An 18,895-nucleotide genomic window follows, 5' to 3' on the forward strand; every position below is an offset into this window, starting at 1 on the left:
GTTAGCATTCTAACCCGAGCTCTCATGCCGTCTCCATTCACAGAAACATGTCACGCCTGGTCTCATTGTAAAGCTCTCAGTCTCATACACAGCCCAAATATGGGCATTTCCTTTGTAAAATAACCAACCGCAAAAGTTTGCCGGGGAATCTACAGCCGAAAAACACATCTGGTTGGTCATTCCGACTACGTGATTGGTTCTCACGCTTCCTTGTTTATTCTACGCCTGAGAGAAAATGCGAAAACGCTGATATCAGCTCATAAACGTTCACAGAAAAGACGGCAACAGCTTGCAAGAGCTAGTAAAAAGAAAGTAAACAACAAAAATTTTAGACGAATTAGATTCAGTTATAGATGGACACACAGCAAACAGGGACAGTTCATCTGCTGTTGTTGTGGTAGTTCTCTTCAGCTTAAGGCTATTGCTATTAATAATTTATTCATTTATCAATTTCCATGTGTTTTAAATATTATACACTACTGATATTAATGAACTGGGGGTTTCAATAGAAATGTATGAAATTATACAATATAAAACTTTAAAGGTCGTTTTCTCAGAATGAGTTTTTTCCTCACACTCAGAGTCAGATTCTCCACTTCAGTAGCACCAACTCTTCCAGTCTTCCATACTCTGAAGGCTTTTACAGGGGGATTTGTTGATATATCATCCTATCCTGAGTTATAGGTCCTTTTACTTAAAGGATTTTATAAAGGCTATTGTCAGGATTCTCTAATTTACTAAAGCACAAAATAAGATACCCAGAATCCCCTCTGTAAAAGCCCTCTCATCTAATATGTCAACAAATACAACCAAGAATTTTAAACCGGGTCCTTTCCAATGTCCAGATTTTGTTTTTGGAAATGTATGCAAATGAGGCCTTATATGACTCTCATTTGCATACATTTCCAAAAACAAAATCTGGAAATGAACTATTAACTCACACAAAACTTGTTTTTTCTTATGTTTATGCCAGTAACAAACTGGAGACGTTTCACAGTGATATCTTAAATATATTAAAATCCATATTCACAATAAAGACATTTATAATGTTAGAAAAGATTTCTAAATCAAATAAATGCTGTTCTTTTGAACTTTCTATTCATCAAACAATCCTGAAGAAAATGTACAAAAATATTAAGCAGCAAAAACAGTTTTCAACATTAATAATAAGAACCATTATTCATGATTGATCAGCAATAATAACTGATAATAGTTGCGTATCAAATCCTCATATTAGAATGGGTTCTGAAGGATCATGTGACACTGAAGACGGGAGTAATGATGCTGAAAATTCCAGATCACAGGAATAAATTACATTTGAGAAAATATTCACGTAGAAAACCGTTATTTTACATTGTAATAACATTTCAAATATTTGCTTTTACGGTATCTTCGATCAAACAAATGCAGCCTTGATGAACTTCAAAAATATTTAAAAAATCATAATTATTCCAAACTTTTGACCAGTAATCTATATTCAAAACTCGCAAGAATACAAACTTTTTTCTCTTTAAATACAGTCATGGCCAAAAGTGTTGGCAATCCCCTGAAATTTTTCCAGAAAATGAAGTATTTGTCATAGAAAAGTATTGAAATTACATGTTTTGCTATACACATGTTTATTTTCTTTGTGTGTATTGGAACGACACAAACAAACAGGAAAAAAAGCTAATTTCACATAATTTCACACAAAACTCCAAACATGGGCCGGACAGAATTATTGTCACCCTTTTAAGATTGTGGATAAGTTTGTTTCAAGCATGTGATGCTCCTTTAAACTCAGCTGGGGCAATATATAAATCACACCTGAAAGCAGATAAAAAGGACAGAATTGAAGTTGCCACACTAAGCATGGAGAACAGAAAGATGAGAAGAGAACTGTCTTGAGGACTTGAGAACCAAAATTGTGTGAAAATATCAACAATCTCAAGGTTACAAGTCCATCTCCAGAGATCTAGATGTTCCTTTGTCCACAGTGCGCAACATGATCAAGAAGTTTGCAACCCATTGCACTGTAGCTAATCTCCCTGGACGTGGACGGAAGAGAAGATTTGATGAAAGGTTGCAACGCAGGATAGTCCGGATGGTGGATAAGCAGCCCCAAACAAGTTCCAAAGAAATTCAAGCTGTCCTGGAAAGGAAACGCTATGGCAGGAGACCCAGGAGGACCCCACTGCTGACACAGAGACATAAAAAAGCAAGACTACAGTTTGCCAAAATGTACGTGAGTAAGCCAAAATCCTTCTGGGAAAACCCCAAGATAGAGCTTTTTGGTAAAGCACATCAATCTACTTGTTTACCGAAAACAGAATGAAGCCTAGAAAGAAAAGAACACAGTACCTACAGTCAAATATGGTGGAGGTTCAAAGATGTTTTGGTGGTTGTTTTGCTGCCTCTGGCACTGGGTGCATTGAATGTGTGCAAGGCATCATGAAATCTGAGGATTACCAAAGGATTTTGGGTCGCAATGTAGGGCCCAATGTCAGAAATCTGGGTTTGCGTCCGAGATCATGAGTCTTCCAGCAGGACAATGACCCCATACTTCAAAAAGCACCCAGAAATGGATGGCAACAAAGCGCTGGAGAGTTCTGAAGTGGCCAGCAAAAGTCCAGATCTAAATCCCATCGAACACCTGTGGAGAGATCTTAAAATTGCTGTCGGGAAAAGGCGCCCTTCCAATATGAGAGACCTGGAGCAGTTTGCAAAAGAAGAGTTCTGGGTGAGAGGTGTAAGAAGCTTATTGATGGTTACAGGAAGCGATTGATTGATTCAGTTATTTTTTCCAAAGGGTGTGCAACCAAATATTAAGGTAAGGGTGCCAATGATTTTGTCCGGCCAATTTTTGGAGTTTTATGTGGAATTATGTCACATTAGCTTTTTTTCCTGTGTTTTTTTTTTGTGTCGTTCCAATACACACAAAGGAAATAAACATGTGTATAGCAAAACATGTGTAATTGCAATACTTTTCTGTGAGAAATACTTCATTTTCTGGAAAAATATCAACACTTTTGGCCATAACTGTAACTAGTTTTCATGTAAGCACGGTTCAACTAAATTGTAGTTAATTAATTTAAAACATCAAGTTTCATCCGTTTCTGTTATAACAAAGTTAAAAATTACAGCAGAAATACAGATAATATCTTCATATTTAGTGTTGGACAACGAGACAAAAAGATTGAGAAGCACTTCTTTAAACAATTCTATAATTAGGACAAAAAGAGAAGAAATATAGAGTACCATTTATGCATAAGCATGCAAATAAATCTTCCTGACTAGTAGAAGGGTGCTTTCACATCTCTAGCTCGGTTCATTTTGTCGGAACCAAGGGCAAACAATTATACATTGTAGCATTTTTCAGCTTTTTCGGTTCCTTTTCACACCACACTGTTGCTTTGGTCCGAACCAGTTGAAACGAACCAAAATGCGGTCACATGACAACATCCACATCACTCATTGGCCATGGCGTATTTCCTAAACTGCGACAGCGCGGGCTGGTTTTGTCCCTGGCCATAATCTATTACATAGTTTGTATACACCACAATATGCAAACAATACATTTCTATAATGAAGCGCGGCTGAGGCTTGAAAAACAGCGCTTTAATGCCCTGCAAACGGCGAGCACATCGCTCGTCACTTCAGGCGAAGATCGCACTGTTCTTGTGAGTCTTCGAAAGTTGGGACCTAATATGGTCATCAGACCAAATGTCTATGAGGCTCCGCACCTCCTCATTAGGGCTCAAACGATTAGTTGACATTGTCGACAAATATCTTTGTTGTCGAGTCGTCGTTTGATCTCGTGACCTAATGTAAGGGCCTGCAATATCGCGATTTGACCGCTCCGGCGCTGTAGCGCTAGAGTGTAATGCAGCCCTTACAAATAATCAAGTATAAAAAAATCAAGTGTCTAATCCAAATCCAAGTCTGAGAGAAACAACATGAGAGTGAGTAATATGGGATGATTTTAGCCTGATCTAAGCTCTACAAGAAAGCATGTCAAAATGACTATTCTCAAACTGTAAATGTTTGCTTCTGCATTTACTCTATGGGATGATTTTAGACTCAAAATGATTAATAAATGCACACACACACTTATCCATGAACTTGGTAAATGTTGCAGACACGTTTTACTATCCAAAAACAAATGCCTTTTAACTTGTGTGTGCAAAATACAGAATTACATGAATATGCAGCGATTTGTACAAATAGAGACATAGTTGTGAACACAAAACTTCGATAAGTGTGTGTGCAATTATTAATCATTTTGAGTCTAAAATCATCCCATAGAGTAAATGCAGAACCAAACATCTATTAGTTTGAGAATAGTCATTTTGACATGCTTTCTTGTAGAGCTTAGATCAGGCTAAAAAAATAAAATAATCAAGGCCGACCCGAGCATGTGCACGTTGTGTCCGAGCCCGGCCCGACACATTAACTATAATTATGAGCCTGAGCCCGATTTAAACCCGACCATTTTTTAATACGTGGGCGTTCTGATGAGAACGAGCCTGTAATGAGTGAAGCGGACCGGTGATGTTCAGCTCAATGCCTCATTAGGGCTGAAACGATTAGTCGACATTGACAACAAATATCTTTGTTGTCGAGGAGTCGTTTGATCTCATGTGACCTAATGAAAGGGCCTGCAATATCGCGATTTGACCGCTCCGGCGCTGTAGCGCTAGAGTGTAATGCAGCCCTAACATATGTTGCAGTAGAAGAAAACTGAATGACAGAGTGCAAACAAATCTGAACTAGCAAGATGTGGGAACGTTTCACAAAACTTTAAACTAAGGCTGAGTCTCATCAGCTCCTGGTTCAGTAGTCAGGGCACTGATCAGGGATCAGCCCATTGACTCGTGTCCTGATCAGTGCCCTGAGACCACTGATCCAGGAGCTGATTGAGACGTGCAAGGCCAAACTTTTCACGGGAGCACAATGTGCATGTTGGAGCACTTAAAGAGGAAAAAACTAACTAATAACTAGCAGGAAATCTCTTTATTAGACAATGCAATACTACTAATAATTGTAATAATATTAACAATAATAATATAATTACAGTAATGTGATGATTTATTTAGCATAGAATAAAGTTTGATCGAGCTTGGAGTCAGGACTGTTTTTATTATTATAACACTATTAGGTATTATAGTCTCATCACTTGCCTGTATTTTGTTCCATATGCATGAAGACTCACAAGAGGCGATGTTAGGAAGAAAATCATGTCAGGTACTTTTTCATATTGTTAATTCAAAGGTGAATGAGAATCTGTCAGCTCAATTGTCATGTAAGAGATTCATATTATGTAATTTTGTCTGCAATGTCATTTGCAGATTAATATTTTTACCATTCTTTGCGTCCTGAAGTAAATGTCCTCTTTTTTTGTTTTTTAGTTCTAAGAAAAGCTGTGGGGCCTGTTATTGTTTTACAAATGAAGCTCTTAATACTGCTGCCAAGAGATCTATTTTTTTGTTGTTGTCTGTAATGCAGCTAATTTTTGTTTATTATTATTTATTTTTTCAATTGAAAGAGAACAGAATATTTAAACGATGCTTAGAGAGCATCTGTGTGTGATTTGAGTTCTGAGAACTTGGCTCAAAGTTAATTAAAACAACCATTTCAAAAGCTGAAGTGATTTTCTTTTTTATATATTATAGTTAGAATATGTATAACTCAATATTTTAACAAATTGGAAAAGCGGAATAATCGGTAAAAACTTACTGATTAGTCGTTGATGGAAGCGTCAATAATCGACGATTAGGCGATTAATCGTTCTAATAATCGTTAGATTAATCGATTATTAAAATAATCGTTTGTTGCAGCCCTACTCCTCACTACTCCAAGTTTGTCCGCGAGCTGCCATGCTAAAGTGCAAACTGTCAACAAACACTTCCTCAACCCATAATGCACAGCGCAGCTGACTACGGCAGCTGGTTTAGTCCAAAAATTATCAGTACTTTTTGCAGTTGGGTCTGTTCGAGGTCGGATCATGTTCTCACCACAAATGAACCGCTCCAGAGTTCGTTTGAAAGCGTACTGAGTAGGGCTGCACAATATATCGAAATTATCGAAATATCGCAAATGTACATATCGCAATATGCATATCGCAAGGGCATGCAATATCTTTATGATTTTAATAGGCTACTTCAACATTGTGAAAAGTGTACGTTTTAGGTCGACGCATATATCAGAGAATACACTGAGCACACGACTGTTACTTATGTGACTTGCTTGACGTCAAAGAGTTATTAAACGCAATAACTTGCGAAAAACAGCTCCTTGCAGTCTCGCGCTGTCTGACACACACGCCGAAACGTGTGCACAAGCCGTTCTTTTTTTCGTGTCTTGTTACACACTCGAACGGTCAAATACACACACAGTTATGTCTTGATGAGTATTCATGTAAACACAGTCGGTTATGCTTTAAGTGAAGGATATCAGTTGGGGAAAGAAATAGATTTTACACACTTAAAGCAATATCATATTGCATATCGAATATCGCATTATTTAACAGGGATATCGCATATCGCATTTTTCTTCAATATCGCACAGCCCTAGTACTGAGACCACCTCAAGGAGCTCTCGTGTGCTTGTTTGGTCCGCTTTTGCTGCTTTCACACCTGACCAAACGAACCGCACCAAAGGGGAAAACAAACTCCAGTACGATTCAACCCAACTAAATGAGGCAGGTGTGAAAGCACCCTAAACTACACCTAAACAACAACATATCAAGACTCACCAGTGTATCTGGACAGGAGCGATGTTGCTATAGTGCTTTAAAACAAGAGGCTCCAGCCGATAGGCCTGCAGACAGTGAAATATACAATCACAAAGAATGCCAAATCAGTCCCCATGAACAGAGTGCAATGTAGTGAAGTCATCTCTCTCTCACCACGGGATCTGTCGGGTGGAAGATGTTGAAGAGGCGGCGGCAGATGGATTTGGGCATGATGTGGTCCTGGTCACCGGTGTTTCCGGGCCGAATCCCTCTCAAAGCCAGGAACACAGCCAGAGGAGAGCCCATGCAGAAGAAGTTCTCCACCTGCAGGCATGGAGGCTTTATTATATGGAGGCACGGATGTGTTATTTGAGCTGATCACCGTGTTAATGTCACTACATCACCTTGAACTTTAGCGTAGGGAAGGGTGCAGCTGTCGATGCCTTCAGGCCCTGAAGCTGATCTTGCAGTTCTTGTAACCTGTCACAGACACTGATTAACACTTTTTCTGAAGAGTGAGTCTATGCAAAATGCGAATGATTATCTCCTTGTCATCATAGTTTTCATCAGGGCTGCACGATTAATCGTGATTCGGCTTATGTGCGATTATAAAAGCGCAAAGACTGCGATTTTAATGAAATAAATAAATGTCCAGTGTGTCAGAGCTGATCTGTGATCAGGAGGAAACGCTGCTCCGTCTGAATGACTGAGTTTGAGTCGATTATATCCTGCGTTTGAAAAAGCCACACGTGTCAAACATCTTCACAAACTAGTGATGTGAAGCGTTCATAAACCTGTTCAACAAAATACATTTAATAACTCACTTCATATCGTCAGTCGAGTGTTTGAGAGCTGATGTGGCTTCTTATCACAGAATGTCAATCAGCACTGAATACTTTATTATTATGAAAATACCCGAGAAGGCTTAAAGTACTCAAACACACCTTATATTGATGCAGTCGTGTTTATTGTCTTCATGTTTAATCAGTCAAAGCGTTTCTTCTTTTTATTCAGCTACAGCGCTAGCTTCACTTTGCCCTCAGCCTAAACGATTTGCCAGGGAACAAATTATAGATTCATGAGACCAAAGATCGGCCGTTACATCTACACAAGACGAATTATAGCTCGAGTCACACCACAGAGACATCAGAGCCAGCGGCAGACGGCAGAAGGACTAGCCGAGGAAAGGCTGCTCTCGCCGGGGTTAATGAGCGCTGAGCGCCGCTGATCCACTGGAGCTCACAACTCCGAAAACGGCAGATCAAATGTTCAAATAGGCGCGCTTTTTTATAAATAAACCACAGATTTGAGCTTTAAACAACTACATTATTTCCTGAAAAAGTCTTAAAACTACGTTTTGTCACACATTAACAGTAGATTTGAACAAAAAAGACGTGTAAACACAGAACCTGTCAGCCATTTCTCCACGAGACGAGCCGGCCGGCAGAAGCCCCTCACATGACGCAAATTCGCATCTGTTGTGAAGTGAATGTCACACGCGAATGAAGCGAGTAAACTCCAAATGTTCAAGCGCCCAACTTTGCACGAACAACGCAAATTATTCGCGTCATTCACATTCGGTGTGAACGCTACATTAGATTATTTTTATTTAGCAATAATAATAAATCATAATAATTATTATTAGTCATATTAATATATAAACACAAAATGTTATATACACACACACACACACACACATTTCATTTGTAAAAAAATCACAATTTTACCCAGAATAATCGCAATTCGATATTTTCCCCAAATCGTGCAGCCCCAGTTTTCATCAACAGTGTAACGCTGCAATGAACAGCGCTATATAAATATGTTGGACTTGACATTCCTCTTAGACGTGTCAAGCGGCGGCACCTTTGTCTGGTTAGTTGCACTTCCTCCAGCAGGAGGCGCTCTTCATAACTCGTCCAGGGCAAGTCTTCCCCCTGCAGCTGATCGTGATGTTCTTGCAGACAGAAGCGCACGGGATCCCAGCCGGTCATGATGTCGAAGGTGATCACGCAGCCCAGCGAGTGGGAGATGATGGACACTTTGCCGCCATTCCTCTCGAATTCAGGGTTTCGTGAGCAGAAGAGAGAATACAGGCGGTTGAGCTCCTGCGTCAAACCTTTAGTGATCTGGAAAGATGAACATTGGCATATTTATAAACAAATACTTGATTTGTCAGCTATAGAGTAACACTATATATATTTATTAGGGGTGTGAGGAGACCCTTAGCTCACGAGATTGGGTTCACGAGAACGAGACGAGGCAAGATTTTTGCACAGTATTTTTAAGAAATCCTCAATGACAAAATTCACGGCTGGAAAAATAGTCTGCAGGTGCATTTTGAAATGTTTGAACTACTCATCTTGTAATGAATGTCATTCCAGATCTACTTTCTGAGTGTGAATGATCCTGTGCATTGAAAGACAATAATACTCAAGCACTATAAAAGGTTTTGCCACAATCTCAACTTGACTGGCTTCTCTCCTGTATGATTTCACGAGTCTCTTATATGAATTATGAGCTTCCGGAACTTCTGATTGAGGCTGTGTGTGACCTCCTAATTCGACTCCTTTCCACAAATTGAACATAGAAATAAAAAAAATGTCCAGTCTTATTAAAGGAGTAAATCACTTTCAAATGAAAACTAGCCCATGATTTACTCACCCTCAAGCCATCCGAGGTGTATATGACGCAGAAAGTGTAACACCAAGCTAGATATTGTACTTTATAAAGTTGTAAATATGGATATTTTTCTTACAAACCTCGATCGATTCACTTCAGAAGGCCTTTATTAACCCCCTGGAGTTGTGTCGAGTATGTTTATGATGGATGGATGTGCTTTTTTTCCCTTCAAACTCAATGGACCCCATCACTGCCATTATTAAACTTGGAAGCGTCAGGATATTTATTAATATAATGTGTTTGTGATTGTGTTCATCAGAAAGAAGAAAGTCATACACCTAGAGAGTGAGTAAATCATGGGCTAATTTTCATTTTGAAGTGAACTACCCCTTTAAGTGCAAACAATAAGTGCAACCACAGTCAAAGTACTCTCTCAATATTCAAAGTGTAAACAGAGACCAGAGCTAAGAGGTGGTTAAACTACACAGCCCAGCTTAAGATTGTGTTAATATTGGCAGACAGGCTATTGTATGTCGCCTCATTTGCGCACATCAGGGAGCTTGTGTTTTACTTTCACTTTTACTCAGTGAAGATGAGACATTTATCAGATGCTTAGGCTCTGCTGTGTACAAATCCTCCGCCATCTCTGCGACTGCATTATATATATATATATATATACACACATACACTGTATATACACACACACACACACACACACACACACACACACACACACACACACACACACACACACACATCATGGCCATATTCCAGAATGACAATGTCAAGATTCATCAGGCTCAGATTGTGAAACAATGGTTGGGAGGGAGCATGAAGAATCATTTCAGAGTCCAGACCTTAAATTCATTGAAAGTGTTTGGGATGTGCTGGAGGAGACTTTACAGAGTGCTGGACTCTTGCATTGGCAATACAACATCTTGACCAACAACAAATGTTGTGATGTTATTCACATCCAGAGGTGCATACATTTTTAGTCAAGATCTTGTACTGACAATACAAAAGTAGGAGCTGGTCTTTTCCATGCAATAAAAGTATATAGTAACCAGAGCTCCAATAAATGCACCATGCAAACTGTCATTAAAGCTTCATAGATTTTTATGAGGTTATTATTTGCGCTTGGTAGCCCCTGTTGACTACTGTATATGTAGGGTTTTTGCTACATCGAAATAGCTTTCTGATATTTCACATATTACGTTAATCAAAATCAAAAGGTCGCGTCTGCTAATGTCCGATTCGCCACCTAATGACTCCTTTGAACCGAATCATTTTAACGACTGGTTAGAACAACTGATCTGTCCAACACTGAACTAACGAATCAGTTTAATCCTTTACATCTGAAATGAGAACACAAGTGTGCCAATTTAGCAAGAGTGGATAGTAAGAGTTAGTTTTAATTACCCACAGTCTTTTTAGTTTATTTATGTTGACAATGTGTAGTAAAATAAATAGCCTAAAATAATTTAGTTTAGACTGGAGTGAGGTGAAACCAGAACAAAGTTGCTATTAGCTAGCTGATCATTTTATGAAATTGTATATGGCAGAAAATTAGGGTTTTTGTAATTTTTTTTAATACTACTTTTTAATATTGATGTGATTATATACCAAAACAATTATCTGTAAATAGTGTAAAACATGAGGAACAAAAGAAACAAACATCAAGGTATCAAGATAAGCAGAAATTACAAACTGTTATTTATTTAAAATTTATTGTCAGTATTGCGCTTGCAGATCACATGGGTAAGGTACTTTTTACTGTGTGTGTGTGTGTGTGTGTGTGTGTGTGTGTGGGCATGTTTTTGTGAAATATCAGGACACAAATGTGTATAATGACATGGGTATGTCATAGGTATTACAAAAAGAGGGTGAAATATGAGGACGTTCCCCATGTCCTCACTTTTCAAAATGCTTATAAATCACACAGAACAAGTTTTTATTTCACAGAAAGTGAACTGCACAGTCTCCTGTGAGGGCTAGGTTTAGGGGCAGGGGCAGTGTAAGGGGATAGAAAATACGGTTTGTACAGTATAAAAACCATTACGCCTATGGAATGTCCTCACATTTCACAAAAACAAACATGTGTGTGTGTGTGTGTGTGTGTGTGTGTGTGTGTGTGTGTGTGTGTGTGTGTGTGTGTGTGTGTGTGTGTGTGATGGGTAGGTTTAGGGGCAGTGTAAGGGGATAGAAAATACGGTTTGTACAGTATAAAAACCATTACGCCTATGGAATGTCCTCACATTTCACAAAAACAAACATGTGTGTGTGTGTGTGTGTGTGTGTGTGTGTGTGTGTGTGTGTGTGTGTGTGTGTGTGTGTGTGTGTGTGTGTGTGTGTGTGTGTGTGTGTGTGTGTGTGTGTGTGTGTGGATGACCATGTCTGTCAGCCACCACAAAGACCCTTTTTGACCCAGGAAAAACCCTGATATGGATTTACAGTGTGGAAAAGAGCAGCACATAATTCTATACAGTGTGAAAAATGAATCAAATGTAAAATGTCGGTCACCTCGTCTCTGTAGAGAGGGCTGGTGTAGTACATGATGTCCATAGCGCTGCTGTTGAGTAAATCTCTCAGGCCTCTCACCTTATCTGGAGTGATAGACTCCACAGTGTCTACATTTAAAGAGGAAAACACTCTCAAAACATGAACACAAACCATGATTAAACAGCTCACTCATCATTTCTTTATTAACGTTAATGCATGTCATTGTTTGAGCGGCTTTGTTTGCGCAGCTGAGAGAAGGATGAACTATATTATATTCTCTTGCCATCATCTAAAACATTATGTGTGTGTGTGTGTGTGCTTGTGAACAAAAGGTAAAAGGACCGAGTCTGTGATGAGAGCAGCTGTTCAGAGAGTAAACACAGACAGACACGTGGTGTGGCATCTGTCTTACCGCCGTCCAAAGCCAGTTTAGAGCGCCACTCGACCGGCAGGAACTCCACATGCTCCTCTGTTTGCTCAGCAAAGTGCTTCTCCTCCATCTTCCTCACGGCTTCCCGCAGCCTGAACACACACACACACACACACACACACACGTGAACTAATGCACTAAATTGCAATATCACATAAAACATTTGCGAATAAAGCACCGTTTTCATCTACCTACCGCTAAAAAAATCCATATATAGCCACCATATATAATCATTTTCGTATATAATAAATGATTAAACTCGTGCGTCTCAATAAACGTAATAAAGTTTGGGAACGCAATTATGTGACAGTTCTAGGAGAGAAATATATTGAGCATCTTTGACTTCTGAATGAGCAAAACAGCATTTCAGATGCTTTGCAACCAAGATTTTTCTGCTGGTTATAAAGTTATGCTGTTACATCGCGAAAGTCACATGATTTTTTTTTATGCTCATCAAGGAATTTGCATTTCCATCGTAGTTTATGCACATGTTTTCCTATCGGATAGAACATTTATCTGACTCAAACAAGCACATACGTTTTTTTTATAATTTATGTGCATCTTGGCGTTTCCATTCAGCATTTTTTGATGCGATATCCCAAAATGCGCATAAAAATAGGTGGATGGAAACATAGTTACATTCCCCTTCAAACTGTGCACACTTTCAGTATTATTTAAAAAATGGTTATTGTTAACTAAAACTAATTATGAATTATTAACAACTGTTCTAGTTAACTGAATAAAGCTGAAATAAAGTTTTAAAAAAAACTTAAACATCAACATTTCTAATTGGAAATGTCTTGTAAACTAAATTAAAGTTTAAGTTGAAGCACTAAAATCACTAAAACTGAAATTAACTAAAAAATTCATTAGAGCTAAGAAGAAATATTAAACTAATAAATAAAAGCACATGACAAAATTCCTAAAACAAACTAAAATAACAACTGAAAATATAAAAATAAAACAACTGTTCAAAATGTTACTAAATACTATAAAAGTATATAAATAAATAATACTTGATAAGCAGCTTAACATGGATTAGTTTTGAAAAGAGCCACATTTCCAGAGATGATCCCTAGAATGTTCTCAACACAAATTCATTATTTTATTGTTTCTCTATTCTATAAAAAATATACATCATTACACATATCAACTCAATATTTCATAATATAAATATATATATATATGTACATGAACGGAGGGGATATTACTTTTTTTTGACCCTACGAGTTTGATTAAACAATCAAAATATGAGGAAAATATTTAATATAAAACGTACATATTTTAAAAATAAGAGGGAGGAAGGAACATAACTTGGTTAAGGTATTAATCTGACAAAATGATTTGGCAAAAAAAGACAAACTACAACTACAGTTTTTATATTACTGCCCCAAATGCATTGGGGGAAAAAAAGCATATATTGACTACAACATAATCGATTATTCTCTTATTTTTGCATGTGTTTTCTTTGTATGACACCCGGGCCAAATATCATCTCGGCACAGTTTGATGCTTCACTGCATTATCACAAATAAAACAATTGGCTTTAAGCACAACTACGCTAACACATTTTTAATCATATTTGAATTAAAGGTGAAGATGTCAATTTTCCTTGACCAGACATCACTTTCACACTGACATTACCACATATATTGTGGAAAAAATTATCTGAATATCTTTAATGAACCTGAACACATTCATCTAAAAACTTTCCCAATTTATGGGTCAATGACAAATAAGAATAATTATATATTTTTTAAAGAAAAATAATAATAATTTGAAGCAAAAGAGTTTTAAAATGCATTTTTTTATGTCCAAAAAAATGCATGGTGTTGATTCATATTGGTTTTACAGCTTTCAAGACAGTATTAATTCATTATTAAACAAGATTTCTGATTTCAACGCCCAAAAAATTTCATTTAAAATAATATACATATACAATATACATATGAATCATTGTAAAATGCATATCACATGGTAAATTCCCTTTCCCTTTTCTATGTATTGCCCCTTTAGTCCAATGCATATAAATGAACACTTTTCTATGTATTTATTAGGGCTGTCAAAAGATTAATCGCGATTAATCGCATCCAAAATAAAAGTTTGTGTTTACATAATATATGTGTGTGTACTCTGTATTATTTATATATAAATACACACACAAGCATGTATACATTTAAGAAAAAAATATTATTTTTATATATAAAACATTTATATTTATATATATTATAGATTATATAAATGTATATACATGCAAATATTTCTTAAATATATACATGAATGTGTGTGTATTTATATATAAATAATAATTAACAGAGTACACACACATATATTATGTAAACACAAACTTTTATTTTGGATGCGATTAATCGCGATTAATCTTTTGACAGCCCTATTATTTATAATTTTTTTTTTAGGAAAATAATGAATTCGGACACGTTATGTCATTGACCCTCATACACTATAGCTCATCACCAAGGCATCTGATTGATGATCAATAACAGCACTGAGGACTCACATGCCAGTGTTTTTGATGATGCGATCCTTGTCCATCTTCTGTCCAATGCCATGAACCACGAACACGATGTGTGTGGTCTGAGGGGGTTTATCGTCCAGCGAGGCCTCCTCCACATAACCGCGGTGCAGTCTGGTGCCACTGCTGGAGGCTGAGGCGATGACAGGACACATGTTAAGAGAGTCACTGCTGTTTCATCAACACAGGCACAGCTGAAGGCCACGCTCACCCTTGTTGCAACCTCCTCATTTAGTCACGCACCGAAATGTCCTAGTGTGGGTCTCCGCACATCAGCAGCACGCCGAAAGGGCTTTACGATGGACTACTTGCACTGAGCTTTGTGGCGCTCATTTGTTTTGAAACCGTACAGCTCATTTATTTCCGGTTGTGTATAATTTTCAATGTGCTGCAGTCACCTGGGGCCGATACCATGAAGCCGGTTTAGCTGGCTAGCAAGATATGTTTAAGCTTAATTTGTGCCAATCCTTGGTTTTAGGTACCATTAAAGTGGTTTGGCTTTTAGCAGTGTTCATCTCCATAGTAACTCACGCTCCAGGGCAGGTTATGTTCTGGATAAGAGATCTCAAACTGAAATTAGACCAATCAGCTGTGAGCAAAGTGACACACCTCTGATACAATAAAGTGGAGTTTTCTTCTCCACATTTAAGGTCACTACGTAGCAAAAGGTTTTTAAAGACTAAAGTGTCTGGCTTTTAACAATGCTTATTTATTTTGAATGACTTAAGATATAATTTATGTAATTATTACACCCTTAATCAATTACACACGTATCATTTTAGTTAATCAATCATTAATAGGCACATAGTTAAAATTAATATAAATAGCCTATATAAAAGGTCATACAAATAAGCTTTAAAATCAATAAATAATGCTATAAAAATGACTACGTGTGAGTTTAAATGTTCAATTCTCTCTATGTATCTACTAAATTAACTTTATAACTTTTACTTGCACTGACTAAGTAAGATTTTTCTTAAAGTTGTCCACTTTCATAGACAGCTTTCTATGAAAGTGGACTTGGAAAGCTACACTTTCATTCTTCCTGTGTAAATTTGTTTAAATTCTTAATATTTTCAATCATGTAATATTCTGCAGAAGAGAGAAATCAATTTATTTTTAGTTATCATACATTATGGATGATAACAATTTAAAATTTACAATTTAAAAAAGGAACATTTATTGAACTAAAAAAAAACAATATTTAACAAATAGTAAAAACAGCTGAGGTAGAAGAAAAAAACAAAAGAGTTCAGTGGTGAAAATAAATTCTGAAAATAAATATTTAAGCATAAATAAAATAATTACACTATTGCACAGTATCAACAAGCAAGCAGCATAATAAAGTGCACACTGACTGTACTATACTTCATTTTAAAACTATTTACAACCTAGTCATTTAATGGTTACACTCTAAAAAATGCTGGGTTAAAAATAACCCAAGTTGGGTTGAATATGGACTAACCCAGCAATTGGGTTGTTTTGACCCAGAGGTTGGGTTAAATGTTTGCTTAAAACAACCCAATTGATGGGTAAGTCCATTTTCAACCCAACTTGGGTTATTTTTAACCCAGCATTGTTTAGAGTGTAGGTGCACTTCACTTAATCTCTTGTAGAGCAACACCAGCGGTAATTCAGGAAAAAATCACCCAATGCTCCACGTGAAACTTCAGTCTTTCCACCTTTTACCATCGTGTTAATTCTCAATTGATTTTGATTAATATGCGCGAGGGAGGGAGAGCAAGACAGTTTGAAGACGGTGAGAGCTGCCCTGTGGACGCCTGTCTGTAAATAATGCAGGGAAAACAATATTTGATGCCGATACACGTAAAAATCGCAAATATCGGCCCGATATATCGGTCTAACACTAATTAGCACATGCACAGTTTACCAGCTCCAGTGGATCCACTCACCTTTAGAGAAACCCAGCTTCTGTGTGACCGTGCGAGCAATCTTAGACGTGGTGGCGTCACTGTATAGATACACCTCGTCGTCGCTGTACCAGTCCACATGACTGCGGCTCAACTGCAGACTGTGAATGGCTGAACGGTGAACAAAACATTCATTACGTTCACTGACACACACATCACTGTTCACATCAGAGTAAAGGACACAAAACTACAGGAAGCAGTGCTTTTCAGTGCAGACATGCCTGGTTTTCTCAAAGGGTCTGATCGGAGGTATTTTAAGAGTGCCATGGCACTGAATAGGCAGTAAAGTATCCCGTAAAGAGCACACTGAAAAGCCGCCTGTCATTCTCCCTTACAAACAGAGAGAAATGAACAGAGAAATGAATCTAGCTAGTGGATCAAATCAGCAAAATGTTCACCTGATGTTAAGAACAGCCCTGCTTCATACTTCACATGTACAGAATATCTAATTTCACCCCTCAGTTTGTGTTTGATGATCACTTACATTAGAAGTCTATAGGAAAAGACATTCTGGACGCTTTTAAATGTGCAGCTTGCAAACATATGCGTCTTTTACCATGTCCATTATCCTCGCACGTATAAGACAAAAGTAACCGGGCTTTTCATAGTTTTCATGAAATATTAGATATGAATAGACATTTCAGGTTAACAAATATAATCTTTAACCTCTTAACTGTCACCGTCCCAAAGGTGGGACGCCTGGTGCTCTTTTTTTGATCGCCTTTTTTTCGTATCATAAATTTAAGTAATTATCATAAATTAGGTATCATTTGAAAGCTTACAAACTCATAATTCATCCTGCGAAAACCGTTTTGAAATCGGACATTGTGTTACCATGGAAACGTTACTCTAAATTATTCTAGCGGGCTCCTCCCCTAGTGGGCGGTGTCATGTTTCATATTACAACAATTATTTTAACTACTTTATATTCAAAATCTTTTCCAATCTTGACAAAACACATATTGTTGGAAAAGTCTGAGTCTCAAGGGTCCATATTTGGTGAATGTTTTGTGATGGAAGTGATATTTGGACAGAAATTTACAGGAACAAAAACAATCAATGCAATGTGGATGACACCCGGTGGCTATTTATGGTACAGCGCCCTAAACAAAATCTCATGGGAACTTCAATTTTTGTGATGTCAACTTCAAATTTGGAACACAACTTGGTTAGACATATAGCTTTGATTTTATAGTCATTTTAGAGTACTTTTTTTTTTTGTAAAATATATATTTTATATGAAATAAAACATATTTAGTACAGTATTTTTCATTTACTGTAAATTTAAATATCCATAACTTTTTCATACTTTGAATTCACTTCAGCAATAATCTGCAGAGTGTCGTCTTTAAAACGAGACCAAAATTTGGTCTATATTCCAAAGCATTGTTGAATTACAGCCCTTTAAGTTTGGATAGTGCATTTTCATGTATATTCTCAAAAGGGGGGTGACAGTTAAATGGTGATGTGTGTAATTTCAAATATTAAAATACTTTCTCCCATGTCAAATTTTTGAATTAATAAGGTCTTTTATTTCTACTGCAGTTAGGATTTTAACAAAGTTATGTAATTCTTTGCATGGATTGATTGTGTTGTTTGAATGTTCAATTGTTTATTTGTGTTGTTAATGCTGGCAAATGAGTTTCCCTTCACAGGGATTAATAAAGTTTTCTAATCTAATCTAAATTTAATAAGCAAAAACAATTATAAGAAAGACATCGGTATGCTGCTTAACCCAAACCGCGTAACACTGCAGCTCTGCTATAATTGATTAACACTGATGTGTTTGATCATCCCAACCAGTTTGTACAGCCAGGATAAGTGTGTTTACATGTCCAGTTTGAGTTGGATTAGAGCAATAATTAATCAAAAGTGTTGTGGAAACTCTTTAGTCAGACTGAACTTGTACTAGCAGAGACAATGCGATTATAACTCGAGTTTTCCTGCATGTGAACACATGTCTAGTCTTGATCTCGCTGTGAAAGACAGTGATGACATGTGACCTTTAGGCCCAGATTTACTAACTTTTGGCTCTTTTGGTGTTAAAAAAAAGGGTTTACTAATAGAGTTGGGTACTGTTCAAATTTTAACCGATATCGGTACAGCCTGAAATTCGGTATTGGTACCCAACGGTACCTTTTTTTGGTCCTTTAGCGATGTTTACATCAATA

General features: G+C 37.2%; 1 protein-coding gene across 4 annotated transcripts in view; it reads right to left on the reverse strand.

The window, feature by feature from the left end:
• Positions 1-18,895, reverse strand: part of ddhd1a (DDHD domain containing 1a) — a 59,432-nt gene that overhangs the window by 11,119 nt on the left and 29,418 nt on the right. For all 4 annotated transcript variants that reach the window (XM_079833463.1, XM_079833462.1, XM_079833461.1 and 1 more), the window contains 8 exons: positions 16,707-16,835; positions 14,779-14,926; positions 12,243-12,352; positions 11,852-11,958; positions 8,576-8,838; positions 7,117-7,192; positions 6,887-7,036; positions 6,734-6,798 (listed from right to left, as the gene is read on the reverse strand). In XM_079833463.1, the coding sequence (XP_079689589.1) occupies positions 6,734-6,798; positions 6,887-7,036; positions 7,117-7,192; positions 8,576-8,838; positions 11,852-11,958; positions 12,243-12,352; positions 14,779-14,926; positions 16,707-16,835 (1,048 nt within the window). The remainder of the gene's footprint in view (positions 1-6,733; positions 6,799-6,886; positions 7,037-7,116; positions 7,193-8,575; positions 8,839-11,851; positions 11,959-12,242; positions 12,353-14,778; positions 14,927-16,706; positions 16,836-18,895) is intronic.

Source organism: Gobio gobio (genome assembly GCF_949357685.1).
Source record: "Gobio gobio genome assembly, chromosome: 13".
NCBI lineage: Eukaryota > Metazoa > Chordata > Actinopteri > Cypriniformes > Gobionidae > Gobio > Gobio gobio.